This window comes from Podarcis bocagei (assembly GCF_964188305.1).
Source record: "Podarcis bocagei genome assembly, chromosome: 12".
Lineage (NCBI taxonomy): Eukaryota > Metazoa > Chordata > Lepidosauria > Squamata > Lacertidae > Podarcis > Podarcis bocagei.
In genome coordinates, this window is record NC_138137.1 from 51,163,825 (window position 1) to 51,178,127 (window position 14,303).

The following is a 14,303-nucleotide window of genomic DNA, read 5'->3' on the forward strand; positions in this document are numbered from 1 at the left end:
TTGTGCATCAATTGGACGCGTACAAAATGGTTGCTGCCTGTATGCTATACTATACTGTACTGAAATGTTTAAATGTTTCTTTGATGATCCTTGAATCTTCCTGCCACACTGCCATCCTTTTCTGTCACACCAGTGTGGCACCACCACACCCTTACAAGAACCACTGCTCTTAACCACTATACCACACTGGCCCCCATAAAAGTTATTCTATGCTAGTTACACATATGCTTGGGAGGAGCAAGTGAGTTGGAGAATAGGAGATAGGAAGCACACCCACCACCATGTTGTCAACCAGCACACACACCCCAAGAAATCCCGGGGAAGCTGCATGCTTTGGAACCTATAATGTAGGTTTTGGGCAGAAACCTATAAGGCCTCTTCACCCAGTCCTTCACAAAGAGCAGAATTGTAACCATGTAAGTTGTAATACAGTGACTAATGTGCATATAATTTCTCTGTGAGTGCATACAATATTAGAATTATTAGTCACTGATAAAAGCAGCCAGTGTGGCGCAGTATAGTTGTAGCAGACTTGACCCATGGCTGAAATTGCTGCGCTTGACCGTGAACCTCGACCAAATCACAACCCTCTTAGTTTGCTTTTGTTTACAGCGTGTTGTGAGGAGAAAACGGAAAAACTCAACTCTGCCGTTCCCTTCCTGGATGGGAAGATTTTATTTTGAAATCTTTAGTTTTCTGTTAATTATGTTGTTTTGACTGTATACCCTATATTTGACTTTCTTCAGATTGTTTTATTTATGCTTTATTGATTTAATATGCTGACACAACCTTGATGGCAGAAAGTGAGGAGGAATTAAAGAACCTTTTAATGAGGGTGAAAGAGGAGAGCGCAAAATATGGTCTGAAGCTCAACATCAAAAAAACGAAGATCATGGCCACTGGGCCCATCAACTCCTGGCAAATAGAAGGGGAAGAAATGGAGGCAGTAAGAGATTTTACTTTCTTGGGCTCCATGATCACTGCAGATGGTGACAGCAGCCACGAAATTAAAAGACGCCTGCTTCTTGGGAGAAAAGCAATGACAAACCTAGACAGCATCTTAAAAAGTAGAGACATCACCTTGCCAACAAAGGTCCGTGTAGTAAAAGCTATGGTTTTCCCAGTAGTGATGTATGGAAGTGAGAGCTGGACCATAAAGAAGGCTGATTGCCGAAGAATTGATGCTTTTGAATTATGGTGCTGGAGGAGACTCTTGAGAGTCCCATGGACTGCAAGAAGATCAAACCTCTCCATTCTTAAGGAAATCAGTCCTGAGTGCTCACTGGAAGGACAGATCGTGAAGCTGAGGCTCCAGTACTTTGGCCACCTCATGAGAAGAGAAGACTCCCTGGAAAAGAACCTGATGTTGGGAAAGATGGAGGGCATAAGGAGAAGGGGACGACAGAGGACGAGATGGTTGGATAGTGTTCATGAGTTTGACCAAACTGCAGCAGGCAGTGGAAGACAGGAGTGCCTGCCGTGCTCTGGTCCACTGGGTCACGAAGAGTCGGACACGACTAAACAACAACAAACCGCTTGGAGATTTTTCTTTAAAATATAAAGGGGTATAGAAATAAAATAAAAATATTGTAGCCCACTAATCCACACACGTGGTAAAACCATTCAAGGAATCAAACCCAATCAGTGTAAATATCGTAGCACTCGTGATTCAGGTACTGTACGAACAAATCCCTGGCGGCAGACTGGATAGCAAGATACGTCAATGCATTTTTTAAAAGCTTTCCCAGTGCAAACGGAGGGAGCTCAATCTGTCCCGTGCGCTGATTTGGGGGCCAAAGCGTGCGGCAACCATTGCACTAGAACCGCACGTTAACACAGAAACCACCGGCGGCTTTCTGCCAGCTGCCCACTAGTTAAGGGGACATTTTGACAATGGGCCCAGCACGCACGTACTCAAGCACGCACGCACGCGCTGCTCTTTCCCTCACGCAAGGCCGCTCCGCTATCTCCTGCCAATCACCGGAGAGACAACCCCCGCGACTCCACCCTCCCACACCTTCCATTCGGATTTGGCCAATAGCAGCGAGTCATCAGCGGGACCCAATCAGCAGCCCCGTTCGCGCGCAAAGCCGCCGCCGCCCCGCCCTCCGCCAACCAACAAAAAATAGCCGATATATCCAACCAACGCCTGCCCCTCCTGAGGAGGTGAAAAGGAGTGGGCGGGGTCGGGAGAGCCAGAGCCAGAGCCAGAGCCAAACAAGCAGGCGGGGCAACCCCCTGGAGGGAAGGATGACGCAGCGAAATTTCCAGCGCGAGCTCGGCTCGGCCGTTTGCCCGCCTGCCAGTCCAACGGTGAACCTCTCCCTCGCCCGTGACGCAAGCGCGCACGACGGCGGCCGTACGTGGGCGAGCGACTGCTGAGGCGAAGATGCGCGCACGCGCGAGCGGTGGGGGGGGTGAAGGGGGAGGAAGCGGAGGAGGAGACGGCCGAGGACGGCGGTTGTCACGAGAGTGAAGCGGGCGCCGTCGCATCGCCGTGCCTCTCAGTTAGTCAGCGAGTCCCGCGCGGTCCGTCTCTTCCCCTCACCCCTCCCTCCGCCGCCTTGCATGCCGCGCGCTGCCGCCCCCTGCCGCCTCTACCTGTCCCCAGCCGGCCCCACCTAAGGCCTCGGCCGCCCGCCGCCGCCTCCTCCGCCTCCTCGTCAGGAGCAGCGCCTCCCGTTCTCCCTCTCGTCCCGCCCGCCCGCCCGTGGCCGGAGCCCTTGATGTGGTTCGGGGCCCGGCGGGGAAAAGATGCCGCCGTCCAAGTCCCGTAAGATCGCCATCCTGGGCTACAGGAGCGTCGGTGAGTCACTCCCTGAGGCGGGTGGAGGGAGCGGGGAGCGGGCCCCGAGGGGCTCCCCCAGACCGGGGCGCCCGGCCTCCGCCTTCCGCCCTCGGCCCAAGTTGAGGCTCCGCAGGCGGACGTGCGCGCCGCTCCCGCCTCGTGGCTTGGCGGCGGCCGAAAGGGGGCAGCCCGCCTTCGAAGCCGGTCGCAGGTGAGGAGGACGACGACGACGACGACGACCCGCCTTGGGCCTGTCAGCCGTTTTCCGGGCGGGCTGCTGCCCTGCCTGCTTTCGGTGCTGGCGGGGATGGGAAGCGTGTGGCGGTGGCCTCGCGCGCGTGCCTGTGTGCATTTCCCCGTAACTTAGCCTCGCCGGGCTCCCCGAGGGTTGCCGAGCCACGCAGTGCACCCGGGGCAGATGCCTCACAACTCCCGGGGCCGTTTTCTCCGGAGAGGCTCCGAGCGGCCGTTTTGCATTTCCCGCGCCTGCAGAGGCGACTTGTTAATCTTCCGCGGTCTGGCTCGCGGGGAGCACCGTTCCCGCTCCAGGCTGACGTGAAATCGCTTTACCAACCCACCCCCCCTTCCTCGTGCAAAGCGTGGTTACGGGTCATGATGGTTTCCGGGGCAGCTCCCAGATGTCCACTCCCATCCACTGCGCCTGGCACCGCATACCCAAGATCGCGCTTTCGCAATAATGATTTTGTAGCAGCCGCTAACAGTGAGTGACAATCCCTCCACACATTTGGTCTTTGAGAGCAATCGCTTCCGGTGACCCACCCCGTTAAGAAAATTGGGCTCTTGTGGTTTTTTTCCCTCCACCCCTCCCCAAAGTTGGAAACTGGTATGAGTTGGTGGAAATGAGTTGGTGGAAATAATTTGCACATTCGGTTCTGCAAATTATCCTGGTCTGAAGATGACAGTGTGGCTTAAAGCGTTAGTGCAAGTTAACCAATTTGAGTTTTGGTTCCTCAAACTACATTGCTATGTGGGTCAGTTATTGTGGATTTATTGCATGTTAACAATGTGTTGGATACTGTACAGGGAGAGAAGCGATGCATTACTAAAACCATTCACCAGTTTTCTTGGTCTAATCCCATGAGGAAGATAACTATGGCTTTGTCTCGTCTCTTGGACATTCTTTATAGACCCGCTTAGCTTCTGCACCAAAGGACTTTCATAGGGTGTAAAACTCATTCAAGCAGAATTCCCCAGAATGCTGGTAGTGGTTTGAAACTAATCTCAGGTACAGTTTATACATATAAAAGACATTAACTTCAGTTCGCTCTTTGTAAATCATTTTACTTTTTTGCTTAAAGTAGTTTAGATTAGGGGGTCTCAAGATTTGCCAAATTAAGTCTCCCTAAATCATTGGCCAAGTTTTTCAAATGTAAGATTAGAAAGTAATTATTGTGGAGTAATTGAAAATGAAGTTATAATTTACTTAGGACATGTAGTGGAGGTGCAGGGGAATGTCTCTGAAAGAAGCCTCCTCCTTTTCCTAGCAGCTGCCTCCTTAAGGAGGCCCAAATCAACTTCAGGAATTAGGCAAACTTCTTTTATTCTGCTTGCTCTAACATTTAGCGGCTTGTCTGGTTTCTGACTGTTTCCTCCAGGTGTGATGATGGGACAGGTAAACACATAGTAAAGGGTGTGACTGTATGTGTGTGTGTTTCATTGGCTACTGTACAGCAAGTGTTAGAGTATATTAAATAGTATGTATTTGATTGTATTAGAAAGCTCAATGGACACCTGGTCTTTGTCAGATAAATGGGATCACTTTCAAAATACATTTGAGGGCAAAGAGCATGTGACCACTTCTACAGCTGACAAAGCTGCACTGGGGACTCATCACATCTTTTATGGTGCACACCTACAAAACAAAGTGTTAATTACATGGGCACTTGAACACAGGTGTTTTCACACTTGTATCATTGTACAGATAACATTTGTCTGGAAGCTTGATTGGCAACAGCTTCCCATTGAGTGCACATTTGGCAGCAAACCTGGGTTTGCCACCTTGTCATACACAAAAAATAAAAACCTTGAGTGTTTAGTAAAGGTCTTCTGTTACATGAGTAAGTCAGTCGTGCAGTTTGCTACCCAGCTGCTTGCTTGAAACATGTAGCAAGTGCTTTGGGATGCCCCTCTTTCCATCCACTTACTGCTCACCAATCTAAATAGCACTATCATAGGTCATTTAAAGCTGGAATCTAACCCTTTTTTAACACTGTGCTCTCTGCTTTCTCCCCTAAGGGTCCATGGACCTTTAAATGCTGAAATGATGGCATTCTTTAGATATTTTGTTCTGTTGTAAACAAAAGTAATGTTAGAGAGCAAGGTGGGTGGAAAAAGGGCTTCAAAGTCCAGCTATATAAACAAACTGGGTAGCAGCATCCACAGTGTAAACCAGCTGAGTGTTAAGTCATGGTGTGTAAAATAAGTTATTTCCAACACAAGGTGGGAGGAGTCCAAAGTTGAGGAGCTGTTCATGTTCACTTTCACAGTACACTTTCTGGGTGTTTAATCTTTATTTAAGTTTTATTGTATAATGTAGATAAGAGAAATGTTTAAATAGGCAGGTTCTTATATTCCAGCTTCCTTTCTCGTAATGACTGCCATAATGCTTGGAAATGTGATGCTGAAATATACTTTGGTTTATAGGGCCTTTTTTGTTGTAGGAGAGCTTGAATGATGTAGTGGTTAGAGCAGGGGGAGTCAACCTTTTTATACCTACCGCCCACTAATGCATCTTTCTTGATGGTAAAATTGCCTTACCGCCCACCAGTGCTCAATGGAAGGAGGATTCAGCTTGTGCCGTAGAACCCCCTACCGCCCACCTAGAACCCTGAAACAGGCATTAGTGGGCTGTAGGGACCAGGTTGACAATCCCTGGGTCAGAGTGTTGAAGTAGAACGAAGGTTCAGATCCCCACTCCATCATGAAGCTCACTGGGTAAGCTTGGTCCAGTCACTATCTCTCTTCCTAACCTACCTCAGTGGTGTTGTGGGGATTAAATGAGGAGGAGGAGAACCATGTACCTTTGAGCTCCTTGGGAGAAAAGGGTGGAGTATGAATTAAATAAGTGAAAAATATTTAAGGAAAAATATACTGAGGTCAGGTTTTCATATCTACTCAGTGAAGCAGGCATTTTTACTAGGTTCAGTGAAGAAACACACTATCAGCTCTGGCAGAAAGTACAGGTGGTTTAGCTAAAATCAGACCCTTGTTTTGAAGTGGGATCTTTAAAATGATATGTTCAATCCAGAACCTTAACTCCTTGTTAAAATAGTTTCCAAGTACAGTACAACCTTATAAAGTTCTCATCTGCTGTATCTTTCTTCATATACTTTGGGGAAGAATGGTTGTCAAGCTAGTGTCAAAGAATTGTTAACATAGCAATTTCTTTTCCCTCCCCTCTCCACCTTTATTGGGAATGAAGAGGAAATCAAGGCAATACAATAGAACAAAGCAGATGTAACATTGACATGCTTTTCCGGTGCTGTAAAATTTACAGTGACTTTGGCTTCAGAACTCTTCAGATGCTTTCTCAGTGTGAAAAAGGCATACCTCAAGGCTTTCTTCATGCCTGGATCAAGTTCCAGTTGCTGTAATTCCATTTCTTTCCCTGGCACAAAGATTATAGAGAGGCCTGAATAGAAGAACAAAAATGTAGCTTGTTCATACAATGTGACCAAGGAAACAATCAGCATCAGTCTGTAATTGAATGCAAGAATTTGCCCTACATGTGTGGACTTTACAGGCTGGCATGGCAAAGATAATTCAGGTGTAAGGTAGCCTGTTTGTATAAGGCTCAAGCTAGCAAGGGTATAAAGCAAAGAAAGTACCTGGTGAACAAAGTAGATTAGGAAAGTAAAGGTAGACTTTCTAATTCATTAAATCATTTGGATTGCCTGAAAATAGCTATCCTACAATATTTGTTTGCTTACTGATCTGAAAATGGCCCACAGAACTCTCTGAAGGAGGCCTACTCCTGTTGAAACCTTTGCACACATACAGTGAAGTACACAGGACAGAGTCTGACCATTGGCCATCCAGCTCAGTACACTGACTGACAGTGGGTTTACAGCATTTCAGACAGGAAGTTCCTTCTATAAAAGCGGGAAAGATGAGCTGGGGCTCTTCTAGCATTCAAAGTTTCATCTGGGGAGAGGCAGGTGCAGAAGGGCTCTATAGAGGATCCATATCTTAGCCCAGGGGTCAGCAACCTTTTTCAGCCATGGGCCGGTCCACCGTCCCTCAGACCATGTGGTGGGCTGGACTATATTGGGGGGAGAATGAACCAATTCCTAAGCCCCACAAATAACCCAGAGATGCATTTTAAATAAAAGCACACATTCTACTCATGTAAAAACACGCTGATTCCCAGACCATCTGTGGGCTGGATTGAGAAGGCGATTGGGCCGCATCCGGCCCACGGGCCTCAGGTTGCCTACCCCTGTCTTAGCCTTATAAACACTGATATACAAGCAGCAACCATTTTAGATGCATGCAGTTGACATGTGATCGCCATCGCGTGGGTCCTTTTGGACCCAGAAGAGGGCAGAACGTGCTTATACATGCTCCACCAACACACACGGGAGCCAAGAACACGACCCCCATGCGAAATGGTCACCACCTGTACCTTAAGGTATTAGTGCTAGGGTATTTTAAAAAATTAAAAAAGACTGGTTTATGCTAGTGTAGTGTTGCATTCTATGCCTTTAGTAGTTTCTTTTCTTAGTTATTTTAGTTATGGGTTCTTAAATATTAGACACATTTTCAAACATGGATGGGGGAATGATCATAACGCACAAGGACAATCTGCAATTAAAAGTTGCCAAATATTTAATCACATCATTGAAACAGCTGCTGAAATGCAGTTTTACACAATTCTTTGGTCATGGTCTTCACTATTTGCTGAATCCAGATCTTGTTCTTAAGCAGGATAGCTGCTCCTGAGTAGTAGTCTGAAATGCCAGCTTTAATTAAAAGCTTCATTTTATTCCTGCCTGTCTAGTGGCAAATCTTACTGCAATGCACTTGTTAATGGTAGCAGTAAACTCTAGAGGCAGCATGTTTGACTGTAATATCAAGCCACTGGAAGGGTTGTTTAAGGACACTGTGCTAGAATTAACTCCTGACTTGCCTGGTTTGCATTTCTGAGCTTTTTTTCCTCATCTCTCAACAATACTTAAAACAGTCAAGCTGCTAACATATTTACATAGGATACCTTGTTCAGTCACCAACTCCTTTTAACACTTCCTGTATTTATATAAATATCAGTTTCCTAAATGCAATGCATAGTCTACAAATATAGACACTGATGTAATTGAATCTTAGGTCTCTGTGCTGTGGAAGCCTCAAATATTTTTGGCTCGTACTATGAAGCTATTTGACACCGTCAAATGGAACTTAGCTCTGACCTTCCAGTTTTGTGTATTTGAATAATGTGCACTTTCTAAGGCTGATTTGCAATAACTTACTTGGCATACCTTTGCAGTAAATCCCGACAAAATTGATTTCTTTTTCAGAGCTACCTTAAACATTGGAAGTCAAATATCTTCAGCTTCTTTGCATAATAAAATTCATCTTTTTCATAATATAACTGCATGTATGTGAATGCTTGGCCTTAGCTGATGAATATATAGTACCTTGCCTGAAATGCCTGTATGCTGCATTTCCCTTGTGAGGTAAAACACAGCTGTTATTTAGATTATAAATCAAGTGATGCAACTTCGAACTTAAAATTCTGTTAGTATTCAAAATGAGCAAAGAGGCTCCCAGTTTAGAGCCTGTTTTCAGTGCTTGCTCTTGCTTTGGGGACCACATTAAGCAGGGCTATTGATGTGTTTGCACTGATAACTCCTGCCAAAGGAAAGCATGCCTAATTTTTCTAGACCCTGCTGGTCCTACAGGAATATGGTGAGAGGGTTCCCCCACCCCTCATTTACTTCAGTTTCTGTCCTCACCCGTGCCTCAAATGGCTTGGATTAAGTAACTGTTTAAGGTGGTGCAGGTGGGAGGCCACACTAAAAATAGAATGTCTGAGACAGATAATTGAATTATATTGAAATTAGACACATACACATCTGCCCACCTAACTTTGTGTGTCAAATGCAGGATCAGCACATCTCAGTATTCAGTCTGAGACTGTTGATTTCAAGGATGAGGGTGTCTCACAGTTTGGGGGCAGGTACTGAACATTTATATCACCTTTTCATTATAATATGGTGCTCAGATGATATTGTACCGTTTGACGCATTGATCTTAAAGGCTGTGGATGGGAGAGAAAGCTATCTTCGAGGTGTGCTAGGCCTACTTTGAGATACCCTCTGGGATCACAAATATTGGCTTTCTTACTAGCCATCCATTACTTTTAATGAAGAGCTGGAGTCAATCAATATACGGAAGGCCATAGGTTCCCAGCCTCTGCCATAGAAGTGTGTGGGCTATCAGGGGCAGTCTTCAGATTGTCTCTAATGTAACTTGGGGGTTGTACTATGGTCTTTCACAGGGCAGTCCAATTTCTCATACCAAGGAGGCCACAAGAGTACTTCAACACAGAATCCATGGGCAACACACTTGATTAAATTTCCACATTGTAAATTAAAGTGTTTGCAATAGATTTATTACTACAGTGGTGCCCCGCAAGACGAATGCCTCGCAAGACGGAAAACTCGCTAGACGAAAGAGTTTTCCGTTTTGGAGGTGCTTTGCAAAACGAATTTCCTATGGGCTTGCTTCGCAAGACGACAATGTCTTGTGAGTTCCTGCTGGTTTTTTTCCTCCCCCCCCCTTTTTCTAAGCCGCTAAGCCGCTTATCAGCTGATCCGATCAGCAGATAAGCCGCCAAAGGCCGCTAATCCTTCAATGGGCTTGCTTCGCAAGACGAAAAAACCGCTAGACGAAGAGAATCACAGAACGGATTCTTTTCGTCTTGCGAGGCACCACTGTATTTAATAGCACAATTAAGATAGATCTATCAATTGTGTTTTTAATTAAATATATTATTTAATTAGTAAACACATTTTAACACACATGTATGTGCTTATGTTAATAACAGATGACACAAAAGGCTTTTATGTTATTTTTTCTTTAATGTTGCCAAGGGCTGCCAAAAAAGCCATCATGGGCCATATCCAGGCCACAGGTTGAACCACCCTGGTCTACCATATTGCTTACTTCCAACTTTGCAACTTCCCACTTCAGATTTCCAGCTATCTTTCAGTGCAGCCTCTAGAGTTTGTTTGCAGTTTTCTTTGCTGGGAAAGTGAACTGTTGTGTTTACAGGTTCATCCATATGTGAACCTAATGTGAATTTGAAGCAGCATGTGCCTTTTTGTGTGTATGTGCTCTCAACACGACATTTCCCCCTATCCAATTGGCTGCCTGCAGTTTTTCAACAGTAAACCCAGATTTGGGGAAAATCCGAAAAGGGGAATTAAATGCAGTATACTTGTTACTCTGCTGTGAATACACTGAAGTGCATTTTGTGGGTGGTTCTGGTGACATTTCTGTCACCACACCCCCTATTTCCATTTTGCTTCCATCAGCTGATAGGGTATGTTCCCCCTTTTTAGAACCAAATCAGCTGTTTTTCACAGAAGAGATCTTGCAGAAAACAACTGTATTAAAAACAAAAAAGAATCCCTTGCAGATTCAGGAGGCAGGGAAGAGGATGGTAGCCTTTCATGAGAGTGACTCCAAATCATTACCTGATTTTGAGTACACACATTTAAATATTATTTAGATAATGCAGCCTGGATAGCTCATTTGGCTAGAGTGAGATGCTGATAATGCCAAGGTTGCAGGATTGATCACCATATGGGACAGCAGCATATTCCTGCATTGCAGGAGGTCGACTTCCATCTCTACATTTCTATGAATCTAAGATCAATTAACTTTTGTTCCAGCACATGGTCTGCATTTGGAAGCATGTACCAAAAGGTGGGGTGGGGGGGCTATGTAGGGACAGCAAATTGATCCCACCACCACCACCAGTTGCCTCTTTAAACCTAGGCAAAAAATCATGAGGTATCTAAAATTCAGGTACTGTCAACAATAGAAGGATGTTTGAAATTAGAAGTCGGAGCAGCATGGAGATGGGAAATGAGAAAAATTGGCAGCTAGGCATGCTGGGAAAATCTTGTAAACTCTACTTGTGATTCCCAGTTTTTTTGGTTTGGTGACCCACTGGTCCTAATTTACTTGGTATGATAGCCCATCAAATTATTGTCACGTGAATTTGGGACCTTAGGTCTTCTATGCCACTAGTCATCAGAGAATAGTTCCAAATTGTTAAAATGTTAGAATCAAGCCTTTCTGAAATTTGCTTATAAGTGTCAATGCTGTAGTATAATATGCAGATGAAGTTATAAGAAGCATTCATCATTCCAGTTAAGGATTACAAGCAATCATTATTTTGGGTTTACGCTTGCACAGGCTTCGCTGCTCTATAGGACATTTCCCAGCACTTTTCCCAGACCAGAAGACCCCATTGAACTCTGCCAGTGGATGTTCAGTAAACCCTGCCTGCACCTTAGTAAATTGTTCTCTTAAGACTATGAGGACTAGAAACTTCTTATAAAAAAGGACATTCTGAATTCTAATTTGTGGCCAGTATTCTAGACATTCCTCTCTTTGCCCATTTTACTGTACTGCCACTTCCCTTTGAGTTGCATGCAAGGAACATGAAAAATATAGCTCATGTTGGCAGACTGATGATAGAAGACCAGCGTACTTCCTTCTTAATCTTGTAGTGGATTTTAACTGACAGAAGGAGGTTTGCTGGAAGCAAAACTGTCTTAGGGTATAAATCTCGATGGAGATATGGATAATCTTGTTATGTTGTCCAGTGTGGTGGCTCTTCAAACTGAAGAGCAGTTATTTTGGAAACCAGAATAGAGAAGTTGGGGGGGGGGGTTATACTTCATAAGAAATTGGCCTGTGAGGGGGGGAAGGGTTAAATTTGAAAGCAGGTTTAACATAATAGTTTTTCATTAGATTGTATGATAGCATTAAGACTAGAAGTGGCAAAAATAAAACTAAGCTTGAAGTATTCAGCGCTTATTTTCAATATTTCCATTTTATATGATGTGTAATGACTTAGCAGTGGACCCAGAGCTACCTTAAACCCCCAGTCCCTAGGCCTAATTAAGTCAGGCAGTATGAGGTCTGTGAGGCTGTTTTCTCAAAATCCACACCCATCTGCCCCATGTCACATATGACATCAGGGGTGGGGCAGATAAAGATATGGCTGAAAAACAGCAGTTGGGAGCTTATAAGGTGTTCTCCTGATTGCTCCCTGGCAGTGAGCCCCACTGGGAGACAGGCTATGTGCTTTTGGGAATTCCCTAGTGCACCCAATGAGGCTTGCTCTCTATTACCAGTCAGCCGAATGGCAGTTATCATGAGCCTTTTGAAGGTACAATGTAAGTACCAGTCAGTTGATCAGCCCCTTTGAAGTTGTCGCTGCCCATCATCATTATTTTATTATTTATATGCCGCCCATGTGACTGGGTTGCCCCAGCCAGTCTGGGCGGCTCCTGACAAAATCTTAAAATCACAATAAAACATCAGCCATTAAAAACTTCCCTGTACAGGGTTGCCTTCAGATGTCTTCTAAAAGTCATATAGTTATTTATCTGTTTGACATCTGATGAGAGGGTGTTCAGCTCTGAGGGCCACTATCGAGAAGGCCCTCAGAGCTGGACCTCAGTGTCTGGGCTGGATGATGGGAGTGGAGACGCTCCTTCAGGTATACAAAATCAAGACTGTTTAGAGCTTTAAAGGTCAGCACCAACACTTTGAATTGTGCCTGGAAACGTACTGGAAGCCAATGCCGATCCTTTCAGAGTGGAGTTAGGTCGCGGTGGCCACTCCCATTCACCAGTCTAGCTGCCACATTCTGGATTAATTGTAGTTTCTGAGTCATCTTGAAACATAGCCCCACATAGAGTGCATTGCAGTAGTCCCAAGCGGGAGATAACCAGAGTATGTACCACTCTGGCAAGACAGTGCACAGGCAGGTAGGGTCTCAGCTCTTGTACCAAGTGTTGCTGGACGCAGAATTAATAATGTGAGGTAAGTGATAGGTGGGCAGCCCTGCCTACCTGCTGGAGTTGACCTGTCGAGGAGGTAAGGATTCAGCCCACTGACCAGATTGAGTCTCCCACCCTGGTCTTTGGCAAGCAGCAAAGTAGCAAAGTTGCTTCTCTTGTCACAGTTTCCTCTATTACCATACCATTGGAGGTGCCTGTCCCACCACTTTAAATCTGTTGAGCGCAGTTGGGATAGCTCTGTGCTCTTTTTGGCTTCTGCAAATTTATTATTATTATTATTAATAATAATAGTTTAAGCTTCATTAACAAGAGAAGGGATGCTACAGAATGTTAGCATTTTAAAGGCGCTTATGATTAATTTATGAAATTCAGTTCTGTGTACTTATTAATCCAAGAGTTATTTATGGAGAAGGGAGATAATGGGAAAAGGCAGTTCACTGAGAACCTAGACAATTATAGACCACTAAGCACAACATCAGAATAGTTAGCACTTTGAAGTAGATTTCAAAACAAACCACTGAAGTTTAGAAATATCCCATCTGGAACTTCTATCAGTGCATGGGAATGCGAGAGAGCGCAGGAGGAGGACAGTGCCAGAATTTCCTCCCTCATGGCTATGCTGCTTGCTGCAAGTGGGAAGGATGGTCTTGAGGAGAAAGCAGAGCCATGTTAAATTTGGCCCTCAGGGAAGTGTAAAGAAGAAGAACACCCACAGGGCACCTTCTCTCTCCCCCCCCTCTTTGTCTGCCACAGCCACAATATACAGAAAAACACTTCAAATCGAGGCATTATTGAGTCTATCCAAAAAATTTCTTTTTAGAATTATGTTGTTTATACATAGTGCATATGCTATCCATACCTCTGAAAATGATCTAAGCATACTCTGTTGATGCTTTCTGTTGAATCCTACCTTGAAGCCTTAGTTTTTGTAACTTCAAAACTCTTTTCAAGTCCACCAGCAGCTGAATCAGAATAGAGACTTGAATACATGTTTTATAGGAAGGGGTGTAAGTACTTCTGCTTACAACTCCAAAAGATTAAGGACAAAAATATGGACTCGGTTGCTTCCTTCTTTCCACCAGTTTTTAATAAGAACAGTTTTTGATGTGGTTTTTTTTAAAAAAAAATTATTAAAGATTTTCATGGTTTACAAAAGCATGTGCATTGTCTCTTTTTCAGGTTGTGTTTTCTACAGATTGATTACGTTTGTTGGGGGACATTAGTGTTGTATACAGTATAAGGTTGGGGAAGAAAAGGGGGCAGAGAGGGGAATGGGGTAGTAAAACTTACATTCTTAGTGTATGTGTGGGGTTTTGTGTCAGCATCACTTGGGAAGGTTCTCTTTCTATTCACTTGTTATATTTCCTTGACAGAGAGCTTGAAGGGGGGGGGGCATGTTTGGTTTGTTTTAGTTGGCTGCAGTGAGATTTGTTTGCTGGGGGAGGAGCAGG

At 44.8% G+C, this 14,303-nt stretch overlaps 1 protein-coding gene across 2 annotated transcripts in view; it reads left to right on the plus strand.

The window, feature by feature from the left end:
- Nucleotides 1-2,213: 2,213 nt before the first annotated feature.
- Nucleotides 2,214-14,303, plus strand: part of RHEB (Ras homolog, mTORC1 binding) — a 29,212-nt gene continuing 17,122 nt past the window's right edge. The window contains exon 1 of one of the 2 annotated variants that reach the window (XM_081163961.1): nucleotides 2,214-2,468. In XM_081163961.1, coding sequence (XP_081020087.1) covers nucleotides 2,390-2,468 — 79 coding nt within the window. In that variant the 5' untranslated portion in view covers nucleotides 2,214-2,389. The other variant, XM_081163962.1, reaches the window with a different exon arrangement.